Source organism: Pseudophryne corroboree, chromosome 6, assembly GCF_028390025.1.
Source record: "Pseudophryne corroboree isolate aPseCor3 chromosome 6, aPseCor3.hap2, whole genome shotgun sequence".
NCBI classification, from domain to species: domain Eukaryota; kingdom Metazoa; phylum Chordata; class Amphibia; order Anura; family Myobatrachidae; genus Pseudophryne; species Pseudophryne corroboree.
In genome coordinates this window covers 614,141,794-614,163,373 of record NC_086449.1, presented here as the reverse complement: position 1 = coordinate 614,163,373, position 21,580 = coordinate 614,141,794, and the positions used below count along the sequence as shown (strand labels likewise).

The following is a 21,580-nucleotide window of genomic DNA, read 5'->3' as shown; positions in this document are numbered from 1 at the left end:
ATTTCCTCCTGTGTCACTATGCTCTTAGATTCTATTTCACAAAATCATACGGGTGTAGTATGGTATGCCGGCGGGCGGGCTGCCGGCGACCAGCATACCGGCGCCTGGAGCCTGACCGCCGACATACCGACAGCGTGGCGAGCGCAAATGAACCCCTTGCGGGCTCGCTGCGCTCGCCACACTGCAGGCACGGTGGCGCGCTAAGCACGCTATTTTATTCTCCCTCCAGGGGGGTCGTGGACCACCACGAGGGCAGTGGTGCAAGTAGAAAAAATGTCTTACGGGTACTGTGTGCGCGCGCCGAAGGAACGCGCGCAAAAAATGGGTGTGGCCAAATGCCACATGGAGCGTGGCCAATGAAAATGGGGGCGACATACACATAAGGAGGGAGGGGCAGATACACGTATGACCCAACAGTGCCAGATACACAAATGCCCCCAGAGTGCCAGATACACAAATGCCCCCAGAGTGCCAGATACACAAATGCCCCCAGAGTGCCAGATACAGAAATGCCCCCAGAGTGCCAGATACAGAAATGCCCCCAGAGTGCCAGATACAGAAATGCCCCCAGAGTGCCAGATACAGAAATGCCCCCAGAGTGCCAGATACAGAAATGCCCCCAGAGTGCCAGATACACAAATGCCCCCAGAGTGCCAGATACACAAATGCCCCCAGAGTGCCAGATACACAAATGCCCCCAGAGTGCCAGATACACAAATGCCCCCAGAGTGCCAGATACACAAATGCCCCCAGAGTGCCAGATACACAAATGCCCCCAGAGTGCCAGATACACAAATGCCCCCAGAGTGCCAGATACACATTGCCTCACAGTGCCAGATACAGAAATGCCCCCAGAGTGCCAGATTTACATTGCCTCACAGTGTCAGATACACATTGCCCTACAGTGCCAGATACACAAATGCCCCCACTGTGTCAGATATACATTGCCCCCCAGTGCCAGATACAGAGATGCCCCTACAGTGCCAGATATGCCCCCCAGTACCAGATACAGAAATGCCCCCAGTGCCAGATACACAAGTATGCCCCCAGGGCCAGATATGCCCACAGTGCCAGATATGCCCCCAGTGCCAGATACACAAGTATGCCCCCATTGCCAGATATGCCCTCAGTGTCAGATATGCCCCAGTGTCAGATACACATGTCCCCCCAGTGCCAGATATGCCCCCAGTGCCAGATACACATGTCCTTCCAGTGCCAGATATGCCCCCAGTGCCAGATATCCCCCAGTGCCAGGTACACAAGTCCCCCCCAGTGCCAGATATGCTCCCAGTGCCAGGTATACATGCCCCCCCAGTGCCAGATATGCTCCCAGTGCCAGGTATACATGCCCCCCCAGTGCCAGATATCCCCCAGTGCCAGGTATAAATGCCCCCCCCCCCCCAGTGCCAGATATCCCCCAGTGCCAGGTATACATGCCCCCCCAGTGCCAGATATCCCCCAGTGCCAGGTATATATGCCCCCCTGTGCCAGATATGCCCCCAGTGCCAGATAACCCCCAGTGCCAGGTATACATGCCCCCCCAGTGCCAGATATCCCCCAGTGCCAGGTATACATGCCCCCCCAGTGCCAAGTATACATGCCCCCCCCCCAGTGCCAGATATCCCTTAGTGCCAGGTATACATGCCCCCCCCCCCCCTCCCAGTGCCAGATATCCCCCAGTGCCAGGTATACATGCGCCCCCTCCAGTGCCAGATATCCCCCAGTGCCAGGTATAACATGCCCCCCCAGTGACAAATATCCCCCAGTGTCAGGTATACATGTGTCCCCCCCTCCTCCCCTGCTCACCGCTGCCGTCTGTCTGTGTGAGGGGAGGAGAGCGCAGCCTGCGCCTCTCCTTCCCCTCAGTCTCCGGCGGGTGCCTCAGTTTAATTCAGCGCCGATCCGTGAGCCAATCAGAGCTCGCCCGCCGGAGACTGAGGGGAAGGAGAGGCGCAGGCTGCGCTCTCCTCCCCTCACATCAGCGGCGGGGACGGCGGGTGCGGCGGGGAGCAGCAGAGGGAGGGAGGGAAGAGGAGCGGCGGCCCGTCGGTGTGGGTACGGCGTACCCACGGCTAAATTCTTACGGGTACGCTGTACCCACCCGTACCCACACACTTGCACCACTGCACGAGGGAGAAAAAGTGTCGGTATGCCAGTTGTCGGTATACTGTACGCCGGGATCCCGACAGTCGGCATACTGAAGACCACCAAATCATACTGTATGTATAGGGAGCAGATCGAGCTATCATACTGAAAAAAAAAAAAAAAATATATATATATATATATATATATATATATATATATATATATTGGTGCAAGAGGATGAGGTGTTTGCAAGCGACCACAGGTGTCAAAATTAATAGTATAAAAACCAGGTGTTTCTATAAAAATATATAAAATTTTAATTTCAGAATACTACACACTAAAAACAAGAGGAGGGTGTTTCATAAAATATAAACAATTTAAAAAAAAAAAAAAAAAAAAATGCAGCCTAATCAATAAAATCTGGTATAAGAATAACAGCGGTGAAATTAAAAAATTTAAAACACATATACCAAGATTATTGAAAAGTACATAAAAACATGAAAAAAAATATGTACAAAGTTTGCAGGATAGAGGTAAAAAAGAGTAAAAAAATTATGAGAGAGGTAGCTTAACTTCAGTATTGGAGGTATGATCAGAGTAGCAGGTGCTACTGATCATGTTTTTATGTACTTTTCAATAATCTTGGTATATGTGTTTTAAATTTTTTAATTTCACCGCTGTTATTCTTATACCAGATTTTATTGATTAGGCTGCATTTTTTTTTTTTTTTTTTTAAATTGTTTATATTTTATGAAACACCCTCCTCTTGTTTTTAGTGTGTAGTATTCTGAAATTAAAATTTTATATATTTTTATAGAAACACCTGGTTTTTATACTATTAATTTTGACACCTGTGGTCGCTTGCAAACACCTCATCCTCTTGCACCAATTTGTAATTTCTAGGCATATATACCAGTGCCTATACGTTTTTTGAGGTTCTTAAGCTGACGCCCTAATAGCCTATAGGGAGTGTCCTCCAGGTAACATATATATTCCTCGTTAATTATTTCGGAACACCTTTTTCCTAATATTGTTGTTTACACCTTTGATACTATCTGTGGCGCTGCTAGCTTCTTTTTGTACATATATATATATATACATGTATTTATATATTATATATATATATATATATATATATATATATATATATTTATTTGGTCACTTGATGATATGTGGCCCTCACCAGAGCGCAGAGGGACACTTTTTAGTTGGGATTTGTATTCGGTGAGTCCCACATATTGACGATTTATTTATTTTCTTGTAATTGTTTTACACGATTATCTGCAAAATGCAGAATTGCCCCAATTAATTGCAGATGTACGTGCTCTATAAGTCCATACCTAATAACCGGAAGCCTTTATCACTATGCTATTTTTAATATTTCACCATTCTTTATGAAATAATTTGATTTTTAATGCATATCAATATAGGTAAAATCATTTTTACTCATTCTTAGGGTTCCAGTGTGCGACCCTTAAGATGTTTCTCTTGTTCTTCTTTGTCAATATTTAAAATGACAGGAAGTTGCTCAGTCTTCCCTTTTGTCTTCTTCTGGAAACCATAGTCAGTGACACCAACTTGCTATTATAGATGGGGCGTTCTGCCAGAATATAAAATCAAAGACCAAAATAACCTCAGAGTAAGTTTGTGAAACAGCTCCTACAGGTTCATGCACTTCTTTGGTTGTGTCGCGGTGGTGGCATAAACTGAGCTGTACGTTAATAATAAAATAAATATGTGACGTTGCTAGAAATTCTAACTGAAAAATGTAGTACCCAGAGGCATCGAACAATCAAGTCAACGTACTTGGAAGCTTAGAAAGAGATTGGATAGTGGAGCTTGGGATGTACCATGAATCAAGCAAAGGGCTGCAAGGCATCTAGAGATCATATTGCTGATGTATAAACTGAAGACTGTAATGTATCTGACAGCTGTAGCCTTTGTAGCACAGCACATTACAGCGCTAGAGCAGTGTGTTGTAGCATGCTAGAAGACATTATACAGGGGTCTATTCATGAAGCAGGTGAAAAAGAGTGGAGAAGTGAGCCAGTGGAGAAGTTGCCTATGGCAACCAATCAGTGTTGAGGTAACATTTATAAAGTGCATTCTATAAAACTATATGTAGCAGCTGATTGGTTGCCATGGTCTTCTCCACTAGCTCACTTCTCCACACTTTTCACTGCTTCATGAATAGACCCCAGAGTCTTAATGTTCTCTTCCATTATGGATCTGAGAAATGTGACTAGGAGACAGTATAGTAAATTACTTCTCATGTTGCAGGTACAAAGGAGCAGAGGGCTGGGCCCCCGCATCCTATCTTAAGAGCGGGGACCTGCTGGCTCAGAAGCTGGCTTCAGGATCCAGTGCCAATTCCAGTGCTCTAGACTTGGATGGGATCTCCAGGCAGCAGAACTATGCTGGTCGAGATCGGGACCTTCCCGGGCGCCAGGTTCCTTTCCCAGACTTTAAACGAAGTGAGACTCCTGAGTTACATTTGTATATTTCTAGTTATGGAGAAAAATTGCCCTAACTGTATATTACTCTCTAGGACAATGAAAGGGCAATAATTATGATGTCATGTATCCGTGTATTCTCTGGAAGCACAATGTATAAGGGTTCTGTATTAAGATGTCTTCCCAGATCAGTTACTCTCTCTGCTGGTTGGCATAAGTGTGAAATGCCTACTTGGTAGGAAAATAAGAGCGGCTGTAATGCTCAGCATAGATTGCACATCGAAGATCTTTTAACAACATCCAGGCTGCAGAACTGAATTAAGGAGGAGATGTACTAAGCAGTGAAAACAGTGGAGAAGTGAGCCAGTAGAGAATCAGCATTGACGTAACATTTATAATTCGCATAGTATAAAAGTATACAGAGCAGCTGATTGGTTGCTTTGGGCCACTTCTCCACTGGCTCACTTCTCTACTTTTATCACTGCTTAGTACATGTCCCCCTAAGTACATACACACACACACACACACACACGAGTAAGGTTTAGGCTCTATACATACTAACGCATTCACCCCATCAACTGTTCCTTAGGTTTTATACAAAGTACTTTAAACAACCTAATTATCATGGAGTTTGTCATTCACCATTAGCCTCTTGCTTTGTGCTTTGCTTTAAGTTTTTTAAGGTTGATAATAGTATTTTCTTGTAAGGGTAATATGTCCATCATTTTATTTCCAAAACTACAATATTGTATTTCTGTTCCTGCAGAATCTCCTACCATGAGACAGAGACCACCTCCTCGCCGTGATCTTACTATTGTAAGTAACTCCTTGTGGCCGCCTGTTATTGCTGTACAGACTTCTTGTCCAGTAATAGATTTATTTTCACCTTTTGCAGAATTATTATTTTCTATTTTTAAAATTGACCTTTTGGCTTATTTCTCATACGTCCTAGAGGATGCTGGGGACTCCAAAAGGACCATGGGGTATAGACGGATCCGCAGGAGCTTGGGCACACTATAAAGACTTAAACTGGGTGTGAACTGGCTCCTCCCTCTATGCCCCTCTTCCAGACCTCAGTTAGACTTTGTGCCCAGGAGTGACTGGACACACACTAGAGGAGTTCTGAGTATCTCTGAAAGACTTTATGTTAGGTTTTTTATTTTCAGGGAGACCTGCTGGCTACAGGCTCCCTACAGCGTGGGACTGAGGGGAGAGAAGTCAGACCTACTTCTTCTTAGTTCAAGGGCTCCGCTTCTCGGCTACTGGACACCATTAGCTCCAGAGGGTTCGATCACTTGGTGCGCCTAGCTGCTTGTTCCCGGAGCCACGCCGTCACCCCCTCACAGAAGCCAGAAAAAAGAAGCCAGTTGAGTATGTGAAGAACAGAAGACTTCAGTGACAGCGGTCGGGCTGCGCTCCATGCTCCCACACACCAACGCACTCACAGGGTGCAGGGCGCTGGGGGGGGGGGGGGGCGCCCTGGGCAGCAGGTTGCTGATTTCTTTTTATGGCTGGCATAAAAGCATTTGGGTGCCTGAGCACCGTGGCTCTTACCCCCGCCAGCATATAACTGCGCGCTGCGCGCCATTACCTCCCCGCCGCCGGCTCCCACGGGTGAAGGGCGCTGGGGGGGGGGGGGGGGGGAGGGAGCGCCCTGGGCAGACAGTTTACAGGTCTCTGTGTGACTCTGGCTGTGCCGGGGCTCTGTGTCCCGGGCACCCGCCAGCATGTGTAGCGCACTACGCGCCGTTTCTTCCCCGCCGCCGGCTCTCACGGGTGCAGGGCGCTGGGGGGGAGCGCCCTGGGCAGCATATCGCAGGTAATTGTGAATGGTTAAGCTGGCGGGGCCAGGGCTCCGTGTCCCGGACCCCCGCCAGCGTGTTGTAGCGCTCTGCTCGCCTTTTCTCCTCAGCCACCGGCTCCATGGGTGCAGGGTGCTGGGGGGGAGCGCCCTGGGCAGCAATTCTTGAATCATCCCGGGCGGGGGAACATACCCGGACACCGGGTGTCTTCACCCCGCCAGGGCACCGCAGCGTGCACGCTGCGCTCCATCGCTCCCACACACCAACGGTTTCCGTGGGTGCGGGGCGCGGGGGGGACGCCCTGGGCTGCGTTTTGGACATATAGGGGTATATACAGGGGGTTAATCCTTGTATATAAGCCCCAGCTCAATTTAAGGTTATATAGGTATATATGTTTGAGCGGGCTTGAGCGCGCCGGGAGGGGGCGGAGCTTAGCCCTTACAGAGGAGTTGGCGCCATTTTCCTCAGGTCCCCACCAAGATTTACTGTATAGTAAGAAGGAGGGGGGGCACAGTGTTTTAATGTTATATGGGTGTCATATAGCATTATGTTTAATAATGGACGCATAATCCTGTTTATTTACCCACTATCGGTTAGTCGACATATGTCGACAGGTGTGAGGGCTTTGTCACAAGCTCCTGTGGGGATAACTGTCGGCTTCGCCGACGCTTGGCGGTACTTGATTCAAAAAAATTAAGTATTAGCTGGTTGGTTTTGTGTGCTTAAATACAAGTAAACACGCTAGGGGAGACACAGTTGTTTGTGGATGCCCTGTCCACAAGGCTGTTATTGCCTTGTACCTGTATTTGTGTATATATATATATATATATATATATATATATATATATATTTATAGGTATATGTGGGGGGAGTGTTATTGAGATGGTATATGTATGCTTTCCTCAGACTCCTCGGGGTTCCAAGATTATTATTATTTTTTGCCCGTTTACTATTCCTTGCGGTCGACATTTACTCAGTTTCTGTCGACCATAACGTTCCTGGCAGATCCACATCGGGGGCACGTCAGTACATGGTCATACACATTCACAACACATTACTGTCACTAGGGACCTGACGGGTCTGGACAATCCACTTGCGTATAGGTTATATCTATATGTATATATATGTAGATATATGTTTATATATGCATGGTTAGGATATGTGTGTTTTATTGTGTATTACATTATGTATATCCATGAATGCTGACATAATGGTATTCTTCTCATGTGCTGATCGCTCTGTTGATTAAGCTCTAGATTGGCCGTGACGAGTTGGTTTTCGATCCTCTCAAGGAGTCCGAATATTATTCTCTTCAAGACGTGGAGAGAACATTACGGCAGTCAACTCCTGGTCGACGCAGAGCCCGGTCGCAAAGGGATCATACACAGGAAGCTAAGTGTTATTTTATTTCTATACTTTAGCCTTATTTGCATTGCATGCACATGAGGGAGTGTTGTATTCGGGGGGTTGGGGGGGGGCATCCGATAGAATTACCCTACTCAGAGTGGGTAAGCTTGCTTACGTTGATTCTACTTTATAACATTGCAGCAGGCTGCCACGTGACAGCAGGAGGTGTAGCCGGGTAAATGCTGAGGTTGTCTCCGAGAGATTCTCGAGGGAGGTATACAGCTGTTTGGTGAGCCCTCTGTTCAGTCACTCTCGGCGGATACAACTGGTAAGTCTAACTTCGTGAGTTAGCCTCCTTCTCAAAGGTTGGTGACGCATTCTTTTGTGGGATGCAGTCGTTTAACCGGTTCGATACCGTTCATTTTTCCTTTTCTGTGCAGACAGTGGAATGTTGAAAGGTAAGAGTTCTGCAGCCTTGTTCGGTTCGCAGAAGTGGATGTCGTTTTCTGTTTCCAATGCATCCACCACTTGTCGCTGAGTCTATCTGGCTAGTTCCCACTCCGGTGAGCACTCGTCTACTAATTTTCAGTTAGTCCAGGAATAGACTAGGACCTGTGAGTTATTTGTAGAATCCAAAAGGGGAGCATTCTGAGTTACGGTTGTTCCCCTTACTGTTTTTTCTAATAGATCTTGCCGTTCCCCTCTGGAAGGGGAGGTTGTACGCTACGTCATACAGAGGTGCCTCAGGTTCAGGACATTGTCCGGTTGTCCCTGTATGGAGGTGCAAATCGTTGTTTCTCTCTGACTGTTCTTCGTCACAGGGATTGGCTGTTGTTCCCATCGACACAGTTGTCGGAGGTGGGTTTCAGAGTAAATACTGACCAGTTAATGTTTGGTGTTTTTCCTGTGGAAAGAGGTCTGAGGATCCAGAGTTGGATCAGCTTTGCTGTGACACTTCATCAATATATTCTGTTACTAAAACAGATGGGTGCGCCCTACGAGGCCTTTTTTGGTGAGCAGTTCTACTGCCAGAGTGGCTTTCAAAGGGCCAGTTGGAATTGTGGTCCGGGTCTCACCTGCACATGCACCGGAATATAATCCTAAAGGCCATGACATCACTCCTGTGGTGTCTGCTCGGTTCTCTCTTTTTAGAGGGATGAAGGTTCGGGTTCCAGGTTAAGATCCTGGTGTCCGTGCATACAGATCTCCGAGTCTGGGGAGCAGTCCTGGCAAGGGTCGTATTTCCAGAAGATAAGGTTAAGTTGGAAAGCTTGTCTGTAATAAGCTTTCTTGGTTTAAGAGCTATTTTCGACTAACGTATTCTTCGTGTCCGGCCCATGTTGGTTCTGCCAGACCACTTGTCAGCAGTGGCGTAAGTAAGCCGCTATGACGGAACAAGGAGCAAAGCGGCAATGGCAGAAGATGCACAGTTTTGCCGTGGGGCGAAAAGTCTGGTAAACACTATATTAGCAGTGGAAAAGGTAGGTGGAACAACTCTCCAATGCGCGGTGTAGGCTGCCTTAACCGTGTATACCAGATGAGGGCGTTCCCACTCCCAAGACAACAGTACAACAATAAAAATAGGTAATACACTATATGGGGCGCCAAATGACAATGAGTAACAATAGTACGTAGGTATAGCAATAAATCAATAAGTTTGATACATCCCTTTTCAATACTTGAGTTCAAGCATATATGGAGTTCTTTGCATTCCTCATATGTAGAACGGCTTTCACAGCAGGACCTCAATCAACGATGTCATATGTAAATAAGAAGATAAGGAATAACGTGTAACACAGTTTTATTCCTTCACATAAAATTTCATACAAGCTAGATAACTTTTTCAGATAAAATCAGAATCCAGATAAAACAATGTTTCATATTACTGCACAGAGCACATGCAGCATATAGGAAAATCCCCAGGCTGAGTGTAAAAGTAAAGAATTACCGGATGGTCTGAGGATATAATTATCCTCAAACAAACGTGTTCTTATTGCCAGGCAACCTCCCGGGAAATGGTGTCCTGGACTCTCCGGCAAACCTCCTTCCACAACCAGCGAAGAGACACCTCTAGCTGCGCCGACGCGTTTCAGGCCTTTCTAGGCCCGTTTTCAAGGCTGATTAATAAAACTGTGTTACACGATATTCCTTATCTTCTTATTTACATATGACATCGTTGATTGAGGTCCTGCTGTGAAAGCCGTTCTACATATGAGGAATGCAAAGAACTCCATATATGCTTGAACTCAAGTATTGAAAAGGGATGTATCAAACTTATTGATTTATTGCTATACCTACGTACTATTGTTACTATATTAGCAGTATTCGTTCCGGAGGTAAACGAAGGAGAAATAGATTTCCTCTGCTGACACGATCTCCATCCGGGAGAAATTCAGTCATCATCGAGGAGTTTTCACAGCCATGACAACTTTTTGTGGAGGGTCGCAATTGGTCATGTTGGCGGCTCGCTTCAACGAGAGGCCTCAGGGATATTGTTTCAGGTCAAGGGACACTCAGGCTATAGCAGTGGACACCCTCGTGACACCGTGGGTGTTTTTTAGTCGGTCTATGTGTCCTCTCCTCTTTCATCTTTTCTGAAGGTGATAAATGTAAGAAGAACAAAGGTTCAGGCGATCCTCTTAGATCTGATCTAGCCAAGGAGGGTTTGCTATCCAGTTTTTCATGATTTGCTCATGGAAGATTCCTGCCCTCTTCCTTTACGTGAGGAACGGTTACAACTAGATCAGGGCGTGTATCAACACTTACCGCGACTGCGTCTGACGGCGTGGCGGTTGAATGCCATATCCTAAGCCGGAAGGATGTTACCAGTGAAGTCATTTCCTCAATGTGTCAGGCTTGGAAAGAAGTAACGGCAAAGCCTTACTGCCGTAACTCTGTGTCTTGGTGTGAATCCAGGATGGTTCCTATGGAAGACTTTCAGCTAGGTCGCTCTTATCCATACTTTACAAGCCGGTGTGGATGCAGGCCTACAGTTAGGCTCCATTTCAGGGCGGTATGGCCTTATTATTTTCTTTAAAAAAAAAATATTTCTCTCTTGGAAAGTGGTCATGCTATTGGCTTTGGCGTCCGCAAGGCGGGTGTCGGAAGTGGTGGTTTTGTCTCACAAGAGCCTTGTTTGATCTTCCATGTGGATAGAGAGGAATTGTGAACTTAGATTGTAGTTCTGCCAAAGAGTGGTTTCTGGGTTTCGCAGAAATCAGTCTATTTTGATGCCGGTGGTTACTTAGGCATTAGGTGATTCAAAGTCTCTCGGTGTTACCGGGGATTTGAATATTTAGGTCGCCAATTTGGCTCAGTTCGAACGAACAGAGGCTCTGTTTGTCCGGTATGCTCCCAGCATGCTTGGGGCGACTGCAGTATGTTACACGCTGAATCTGTGATACGATTTGGCATGTTTGTTCTACGGCTGGATTGCCGTTACCGAAGTCAGTGGAACCCCATTCTGATGGTAAGAGGGGCTCTTCTTGGGCGGTTGCCCGAGGACTCTCGGCGGTTCAACTTTGCCGAGCGGATTATTAGTCGGGATTAAACGCTTTTGCTATGCTCTACAAGTTTGATACCCTGATTTTTGGGGACCTTTTGTTGGCTCATTCGGTGCTGCAGAGTCGTCCGCACTCTCCCGCCCGTTTTGGAGCTTTGGTATAATCCTCATGGTCCTTTTGGAGTTCCCAGCATCCTCTAGGACGTATGAGAAAATAGGATTTTGGTACCTACTGGTAAATCCTTTTCTCTTAGTCCGTAGAGGATGCTGGGCACCCGTCCCAGTGCGTACGGTGTCTGCAGTTATTGTTTTGGTTACACCCTGGTGGTGTGTCTTCTCTGTCAGGCGGTTGATACCGTTGTTCATGCCATGGCATGCGGGGTCTTATTTTTGCTTATGTGGACACGGTTTGTGTTACATATTCTCTCAGCATGTGGCTGTGTTTTGTTCATGCCGTGGGCTGGTATTCTGCTGAATGCCACGTTCTATGGTGTGTTTGAGGTGTGAGCTGGTAGGACACTCACTGTGTTTATATATAAAAATAAATTCTTTCCTCGAAATGTCCATCTCTCCTGGGCACAGTTTTCTAACTGAGGTCTGGAGGAGGGGCATAGAGGGAGGAGGCAGTTCACACCCAGTTTAAGTCTTTATAGTGTGCCCAAGCTCCTGCGGATCCGTCTATACCCCATGGTCCTTTTGGAGTCCCCAGCATCATCTACGGACTAAGAGAAAAGGATTTACCGGTAGGTACCAAAATCCTATTTATTCTTATAGACAAAAGGTAATCCTATTTATTATTCAAAATGTTAAGTACATTATTACATAAATATTTCTGTGTTTTCCTTGGTCTTGCTCAGTTACTCCATTATATAGCTGCAGACATAAAGTTTCCATACATTGGGGCAGGTGTATTAAGCCTGAAGAAGTGATAAAGTGGAAGGTGATACCTACAGTACTTCCTACCCATCCTGTTGTAGAGTCTTTCCCATAAGACATTGTCAGCTATCACAGTTAAGATGAATGACCTTTTGGATTTTTTTACTTTATAAATATTTAATTATATTGCCAGAATAATATTCTTGCTCTCTGCATTCTTGACAAAGCTTCAAATATGTGGAAATGTTATTAAATGTATGCTTTAATATTATTCACCATGATATTCTATGGTATCGGGGTTGAAATGCCGAGCCGGGTGTAGGACAGGACAGACAGGTAGGGCCGCAACTAGGGTTATGTGACGTGCCACTGCAAACAGGGCACCACAAAGCAGGGGCCGCTGTTCAATAGCACCTGTCAATTTTCTGTTTAAATCAATCTCATATACAACTTCCTCCTTTTTAATCCCCGGGATCACCTGGCCCCCCATCTCCTCCTCATGTCCCTATTTTCTTGTAGTGGAACAAAAACAACCTTAAAATACACATAGAAAAATAAAATAATGTATCTTGTCACATGCAAGAATAGCATCAGCCTCTGTACTACTTACACACTGGGACAGGATTCAGGAGGACTGTGTGTGTGTGTGTGTGTTTCTCTTTCTAGACTCAAATGGTTTAGTTGCATAAAAGTTTACACGGGATTCACACACCCAGGCAGGGAGGAGGAGAATCTGAGATCCCTGTGTCACTTACAGCTCTCTCCACCCTCCTCTCTCTCCTCTGGTTAGAAAGCTCAGTCGGTAGCTCATAAAACATGATATTCCTGTGTCTCTGCCTGCACTTCATACTGTCCTGCTTGCATGCTGGCTCTCGCATTAAGAGGGAAAGCTACTGATATCAGTGTGCTTTGGCCAAGGGGCCCATGACACAGGGGGGGCCGGGGTAGAGTATGCCCTGCACCCCCCCCCCCCCCCCTTAATCTGGCTATAGGTTCTAATTATTCTGTATTCTGTAAATGTGACACATGGGCATGAACTGTAACTTTAAGGTCTATTCTTCTTTTAGAAGGAATTTAGGAATTTACATTATGGATCAGGACACAGCCTGCCCATGTGCATGATCAATATTAAAATGTTATTTATTGGACTGAAGTTATATTAATATTGTGATTTGTATACATTTTTAATTGGTATTTTGTTAATCGATCTGCTATCTTGTTTTACTAACTAAATACATCAGCCCAGGGGACTAAATCTGCCAAAGCCTCCTACCCCCCCTCATGTTGAAGAAGAGTATTACACTATTGCTGACTTCCAGACTACCATTCCTGATGGCATCAGTTTTCAGGCAGGACTGAAGGTTGAGGTGAGTGTTTCTTTACTTACAGTAAGGGCTCAAATAATGACTTTGCATGTACTGGATACCAGGCTGTGATCCACACAGTGCTGGTTTGTTACATGCATGCACAATCTAACATTTCTCTCATAATGTAGGTGATCAATAAGAAAGTCCGTTTACTCACAGTTCTTGCAGCCATCTCGTACCTGAGGAAATTTTGTGTCCTTTGTCACCTCTTAGGGGTAAATGTAATAGTCTGCGACATGCAGCAAAAAGCCAGATCCGGGTGAGCCTGCCCCTTGTTTTAAAGTGGCAATTGTTTAAAAGTCAAACCAAGTTGGATCTCGACGATGACTTCAAATTGCAGGCTATTACATTTCTCCTATTTTAATTGTGTCCTAACCACTGTCATGGACTTGTCTGCTGTGGTGTTTGGTGGAAGTTAGGCTCTGGTCTTCATGGCAGCTCCCACATCTGCTGGTCCATGTTGAAAGAAATCCAGCACAGAGCACTGGTTATTCCCTCTAGAGATGTCACTGGTCCAGCACAAATCACCCACATTATGAATCAGCATTGTAGCACAATGACTTCTTAGCAGGTGCTGTTGGTAGGGGATGGATTGGCAGAGTTTGTGGTAGGGGATGGATTGGGAGAGCTGTGATATGGGTGGATTGGGAGAGCTGTGTTAGGGTGTGGACTGTGAATGCTTGTTGTAGGGGCTGGACTGGGAAAGCTTGTGGTAGGGGGGGTAGATTGAGCGAACTTGTGGTAGGGGGCGGATTTGGAAGAGAAGAATGAAGTAGGTTTCTCACAGCTGTCCCTGCATGCAGGAAAAGGTCAAAATTGTAACATAGTAACATAGTTTCTGAGGTTGAAAAAAGACAATTTGTCCATCGAGTTCAACCTGTTAATGATCTCCTACGCTGTAATATTTTAAAACGAATTTTCACTGTGGTGAATGTTTAGTCTTTATGTATATTCATCTCTTTTTTGCATGATTTACCCACCATAACCCTGTATATCCTTATCCATTAGGAATTTATCTAGCCCATTCTTAAAAGTAATGATCGAGTCCGCCATTACTACTCTCTCATGCAGGAAATTCCAAATCTTACTGTCCTTACTGTGAAGAAACCTTTCCGTCTCTGGGTGCGAAATCTCCTATCCTCTAACCTAAGCGGGTGTACACGTGTCCTTTGTGATGATCTTACCAAAAACAAATCCACCACTAGCTCTGTGTATTGTCCCCCTTATATATTTGTAAATGTTAATCATGTCCCCTCTTAATCTCCTTTTTTCCAGTGTAAACATGCCTAGCCCTAGCAAGACTGTCCTCGTATTCTAGCGTCTCCAACCCCTTAATCAATTTGGTTGCCCTTCTCTGAACCTTTTCTAGTTCCAGGATATCCTTTTTATAGTATGGTGCCCATAATTGTGCGCAGTATTCAAGATGTGGCCTAACTCGTGATTTGTATAATGGGAGTATAACATTCTCATCCCTTGCATCAATTCCCCACTTTATGCATGCTAATACCTTGTTTGCCTTATTTGCTGCATTCCTACTTTGGATACTACTGCTAAATTCATCTTTGAGAACACCTAAATCCTTTTCCAATACAGACTTACCTAGTTTTTCACCATTTAGTGTGTAGGTAGTATTCCTGTTCTTGCTACCATCGTGCATTACCTTACATTTGTCTATATTGAACCTCATTCTTCATTTTGCTGTCCATGCTTCCATTTTAAATCTTCCATTTTTGAAGAGACTCCCCCTCTGAATTTATAACCTTACACAGTTTGGTATCATCTGCAAAAATTGACACCATGCTCTCTCTAGACCTACCTCTAGATAATTTCTGAAAATGTTGAACAGTAATGGTACACCACTTAGTACTTTAGTCCATTTTGAAAAAGTTCCATTTACCACCACTCGCTGCTCCCTTTTATCCAACCAATTTCTAACCCAAGTGCATATTGTGCTCCCTAGCCCAAGTTCTCTTAATTTGTAGATAAGCCTCATGTGAGGTACTGTATTGAAAGCTTTAGCAAAGTCTAAAAAGATTACATCCAGCTCTTTACCCTGATCTAGGTTCGCACAAACTGTTTCATAAAAGCCTATTAAGTTAATTTGACATGATCTATCCTTCACAAATCCATGTTGGTTCCTATTATTAACCTTATTGGTTTCTAGGAACTCCTGTGTCATGACTAAGGTTTTTGTGAACCCGGTGCTAGCGAAGTCTGCGCGGGCGACTGGAGGACTACACGAATACCACCACTGACCTGGTTTTGGAAGTGTTGTGGACTCGGGGTCTCCTCCGGTGACTGGGAAGAGGAACCGCGGCAGAGATGGCCGAATCCAGGTTCTCCTCATGCAGGATGAGGTCGGCAGACAGGAAGCACGTGTGGGCGCTGAAGGTCTCCTGAAAGACAGAACTGGAAAGGCGCTGATGAATCAGTGAAGAATAACAGGTACAACTGTGCTAAAGGGCACGGGGTGCTTGGGGACACTGAGGTGCTTGGAGACACTGAGGTGCTTGGAGACACTGAGGTGCTTGGAGACACTGAGGTGCTTGGAGACACTGAGGTGCTTGGAGACACTGAGGTACTTGGAGACACTGAGGTACGTAGAGGCACTGAGGTACGTAGAGGCACTGAGGTGCGTAGAGGCACTGAGGTGCGTAGAGGCACTGAGGTGCGTAGAGACACTGAGGTGCGTGAAGACACTGGAGTGCGTAGAGACACTGGGGTGCTGAGGCACGGAGGTGCTGGAAGCACGGAGGTACTGAGGCACGGAGGTGCTGAGGCACGGAGGTGCTGAGGCACGGAGATGCTGAGTCACGGAGATGCTGGAAGCACGGAGGCACGGAGGTGCTGGAAGCACGGAGGTGCTGAGGCACGGAGATGCTGAGTCACGGAGGTGCTGGAAGCACGGAGGCACGGAGGTGCTGGAAGCACGGAGGTACTGAGGCACGGAGGCACGGAGGTCCTGAGGCACGGAGGTACTGAGGTGCTGAGGCACGGAGATGCTGAGTCACGGAGGTGCTGGAAGCACGGAGGTACGGAGGTGCTGAAAGCACGGAGGTACGGAGGTGCTGAGGCACGGAGGTACTGAGGCACTGAGGTGCTGAGGCACGGAGGTGTTGGAAGCACGGAGGTACTGAGGCACGGAGGTGCTGAGGCACGGAGATGCTGAGTCACGGAGCTGCTGGAAGCACGGAGGCACGGAGGTGCTGGAAGCACGGAGGTACTGAGGCACGGAGGTGCTGAGGCACGGAGGTACTGAGGCACGGAGGTACTGAGGCACGGAGGTGCTGAGGCACGGAGATGCTGAGTCACTGAGCTGCTGGAAGCACGGAGGCACGGAGGTGCTGGAAGCACGGAGGTACTGAGGCACGGAGGTGCTGAGGCACGGAGGTACTGAGGCACGGAGGTGCTGAGGCACGGAGATGCTGAGTCACGGAGATGCTGGAAGCACGGAGGCACGGAGGTGTTGGAAGCACGGAAGTACTGAGCTCTGGAGATCCCAACTACAACAGTAGTAAAACTGAAACACGACAGCTGTGGTTTTCAGTGGAGAACATGGAATTCAGTACTGTGCCTTTAAGACGAAACATTGCAGCTGTGCCTTTACATTGAGACTCAGGGAAATGGTGAAATCAAATGGCAACACACAAGTAACCATACAGGAACAAGGGAACAGAGTTTCCACAGGAACTTAGGTACAATGGTTACCTTAAGGGAGCTCAGCATAAAGACTCTCACAAGGCTGTATGTGACACGAGGAACTGGCCCAGATTCCAACTCAGCCTCCTGATTTATACTTCCTGGTCCTTGATGATTGGTGGGCAGGATTAGGTGATGTAGAGAGTCTCAGGCTGGCAGAGGATTGGACAACTCCGGGTCAGGTAAACAGTCACTGTCATGTGACTACTCTAGAGGAGGCTGTGAAGTGCAGCGAGGCCTAGCAGGCCGAGAGAACACTGAAGCCTGAACTTCAGATTACTGAATTCAGCCTCACACAGGAGATCACTACAGGTGGAGCTAATTAACTATTACCTCTCAGGCAGAGAACTCAGGAAACTCAGTGCTGACAAGCTGTTTAACTCCGTGAGTGAAAAGACACAGGATCCAGGACAGAAAGCAGGGGTAAGTCACCAAATATGAGAATTACAGTCAGGATTGTGACAGTATCCCCCTCTTCGAGGGTGGACTCCGGACACCCATCTAATCTTAGGGGAACTTGAGAAATTCATACAGAAGAATTTAGGACCTTCGTTGATGCCTCTTCTTCTTATGGGAACGTTTGGTTTTGACCAAGGACCGCGGGATCTCCTGTAAAGAAAAACCTTCCTTAGAAAACATGGGGGCTCCCAAGAAAGGAGTAGCATCATGGACTGGATCAAATTCAGAGTCTGAGTCCAAGTCTAATGGAAGATATGAATCTCCCATAGATACACAGTTTGCAGATGAAAATGAGGTGCACTGGAGATTTAAATTCTCTGGGCTAGGAGAGACTCCAACATGAGCAATTTTAATGGTCGGATTCTTACTGAAGGAGATTCTTAGATTATCCCTGGGAGGACAGCACAAACTTCCTTCTGCATTCCCTTTAGAGCCTGATTTCTTTACCGAGTCAGATTCCATAGGTTTAGGACCAAATTCTTTAACCACAGCATTACTAAAATTCTGTAAGTCATGGAACACAGGATCATTACTCTCAAAAAGCATGTTGGCCCACTCCAAAGCTCTTCCTCTGAATGCCAGGAACAGATATCGAGTAACGTTGGAAGGAGTTACTGCACCTGAAGGATCAGACTCCATCCGAGACAGAAATTGTTCAACCAAAGCGGCATATTGCAGTAAATCTCCATCGAAGTAAATAGGTGGTAAACCATCAGACGAAAGCTTAGAGGCTGAAACTGGAGAAATCTTTGACTGGACGAGTAGGACTGGATTGGATCCGGGGATGCTTGAATTGGCTGGAACCAAAGGAGACTGACCAGGCTGGTCCTGGAGTAACACTGGACCGGCTGGAACCGGAACGAACTGACCAGGCGGAGCCTGGAGTATTGCTGGACCGGCTGGAACCGGAACGGACTGGCCAAGCTGGGCCTGGAGTATTGCTGGACCGGCTGGAACCGGGACAGACTGAGTCCTTTCTTCACGGGGCTGAACCAAGGCAGGAGCCCCCACTTCACGGGGCTGGGCTGAGGCAAGAGCCCCCACTTCACGGGGCTGGGCTGAGGCAAGAGCCCCCACTTCACGGGGCTGGGCTGAGGCAAGAGCCCCCACTTCACGGGGCTGGGCTGAGGCAAGAGCCCCCACTTCAAGGGGCTGGGCTGAGGCAAGAGCCCCCACTTCACGGGGCTGGGCTGAGGCAAGAGCCCTCTCTTCACGGGGCTGGGCTGCGCTCTGAAGGCTCTCTGGCTGGGCAGCGCTCTGAAGGCTCTCTGGCTGGGCAGCGCTCTGAAGGCTCTCTGGCTGGGCAGCGCTCTGAAGGCTCTCTGGCTGGGCAGCGCTCTGAAGGCTCTCTGGCTGGGCAGCGCTCTGAAGGCTCTCTGGCTGGGCAGCGCTCTGTAGACCCTCTGGCTGGGCAGCACTCTGTAGACCCTCTGGCTGGGCTGCACTCTGTAGACCCTCTGGCTGGGCTGCACTCTGTAGACCCTCTGGCTGGGCAGCACTCTGTAGACCCTCTGGCTGGGCAGCACTCTGTAGACCCTCTGGCTCTGGACCCTCGGATCCCCTTCCTGGGGCTGTACCCTCGGAACCCCCTCCTGGGGCTGGACCCTCGGAACCCCCTCCTGGGGCTGGACCCTCTGAAGAACCCCCTCCTGGGGCTGTGCCCTCTGAAGAACCCCCTCCTGGGGCTGGACGCTCTGAACCCCTCACTGGGGCTGGACGCTCTGAACCCCTCACTGGGGCTGGACGCTCTGAACCCCTCACTGGGGCTGGACGCTCTGAAGAACCCCTCACTGGGGCTGGACGCTCTGAAGAACCCCTTCTTGGGGCTGGACACTCTGAAGAACCCCTTCTTGGGGCTGGACACTCTGAAGACGCCCCCCCTGGGGCTGAAGACACGGACGCCCCCCCTGGGGCTGGACACTCTGAAGACGCCCCTCCTGGGGCTAGACACTTTGAAGACGCCCCTCCTGGGGCTAGACACTCTGAAGACGCCCCTCCTGGGGCTGGACACTTTGAAGACGCCCCTCCTGGGGCTGGACACTTTGAAGACGCCCCTCCTGGGGCTGGACACTCTGAAGACGCCCCTCCTGGGGCTGGACACTCTGAAGACGCCCCTCCTGGGGCTGGACACTCTGAAGACGCCCCTCCTGGGGCTGGACACTCTGAAGACGCCCCTCCTGGGGCTGGACACTCTGAAGACGCCCCTCCTGGGGCTGAAGACACGGACGCCCCCCCTGGGGCTGGACACTCTGACTCCTCTGTGACTCTAAATGGCTTGAATATTCTTCTCTGGACACCCAACTTGGGATAAGGTCTTTTAATCACCGGACCCCAGTCATAAATTTGAGTCTCTTTCCGAGTAGCCATCTTGATACCCCCGTCAGCAGTAGCAGGATCGGCTACTGTGGATGACTTGTAGACATGAGCACTGTGATACTGCGATTTGTCACCATTCCCTGGCTTGCGAAGAATGCAGTCTTTAACAAAATGACCGGAATTTCCACAGTAAAGACAGAGGTGTAGCTCCCTACGCCGCTGACGTTCAGCTTCAGAGAGCTTGGGCCGTGGATAGCTCTGATGAACAACTTTTCCTTGCACAGAGGAAGAGACTCTATTAACTGGTTGGGACAAAACAGGATCAACAACGTTGGTAGTATTCCTGAGGAGATCAGGCATTACAGAGAGAATACTAGGCAAAAGTTCTTGTAACTGTAATAACATCTGGTAGAATATCTGCAGTTGGTCAGGAGTCTTAGAGCAGAAGGTCAGAGAATCTCTGGAGAAAGAATTCCGCTGCAGACACTGTGCCAATTGATGCTGAGTCGACTCCAGACCTTCCAAGCGTCCTGCAATATTGCTTAGGAGGTCCTGCGTCAGACAAACACTTTCGGCCGGGTCCATGGGGCCAGTTCCTACTGTCATGACTAAGGTTTTTGTGAACCCGGTGCTAGCGAAGTCTGCGCGGGCGACTGGAGGACTACACGAATACCACCACTGACCTGGTTTTGGAAGTGTTGTGGACTCGGGGTCTCTTCCGGTGACTGGGAAGAGGAACCGCGGCAGAGATGGCCGAATCCAGGTTCTCCTCATGCAGGATGAGGTCGGCAGACAGGAAGCACGTGTGGGCGCTGAAGGTCTCCTGAAAGACAGAACTGGAAAGGCGCTGATGAATCAGTGAAGAATAACAGGTACAACTGTGCTAAAGGGCACGGGGTGCTTGGGGACACTGAGGTGCTTGGAGACACTGAGGTGCTTGGAGACACTGAGGTGCTTGGAGACACTGAGGTGCTTGGAGACACTGAGGTACTTGGAGACACTGAGGTACTTGGAGACACTGAGGTGCGTAGAGGCACTGAGGTGCGTAGAGGCACTGAGGTGCGTAGAGGCACTGAGGTGCGTAGAGGCACTGAGGTGCGTAGAGGCACTGAGGTGCGTGAAGACACTGGGGTGCGTAGAGACACTGGAGTGCGTAGAGACACTGGGGTGCTGAGGCACGGAGGCACGGAGGTGCTGGAAGCACGGAGGTACTGAGGCACGGAGGTGCTGAGGCACGGAGGTGCTGAGGCACGGAGATGCTGAGTCACGGAGATGCTGGAAGCACGGAGGCACGGAGGTGCTGGAAGCACGGAGGTGCTGAGGCACGGAGATGCTGAGTCACGGAGGTGCTGGAAGCACGGAGGCACGGATGTGCTGGAAGCACGGAGGTACTGAGGCACGGAGGCACGGAGGTCCTGAGGCACGGAGGTACTGAGGTGCTGAGGCACGGAGATGCTGAGTCACGGAGGTGCTGGAAGCACGGAGGTACTGAGGCACTGAGGTGCTGAGGCACGGAGGTGTTGGAAGCACGGAGGTACTGAGGCATGGAGGTGCTGAGGCACGGAGATGCTGAGTCTCGGAGCTGCTGGAAGCACGGAGGCACGGAGCTGCTGGAAGCACGGAGGTACTGAGGCACGGAGGTGCTGAGGCACGGAGGTACTGAGGCACGGAGGT

At 48.4% G+C, this 21,580-nt stretch overlaps 1 protein-coding gene across 4 annotated transcripts in view; it reads left to right on the top strand.

The window, feature by feature from the left end:
• The window catches only part of SH3PXD2B (SH3 and PX domains 2B), a 339,742-nt gene that overhangs the window by 302,350 nt on the left and 15,812 nt on the right, over positions 1-21,580 (top strand). For all 4 annotated transcript variants that reach the window (XM_063928075.1, XM_063928076.1, XM_063928078.1 and 1 more), the window contains 3 exons: positions 4,366-4,559; positions 5,305-5,354; positions 13,307-13,432. In XM_063928075.1, the coding sequence (XP_063784145.1) occupies positions 4,366-4,559; positions 5,305-5,354; positions 13,307-13,432 (370 nt within the window). The remainder of the gene's footprint in view (positions 1-4,365; positions 4,560-5,304; positions 5,355-13,306; positions 13,433-21,580) is intronic.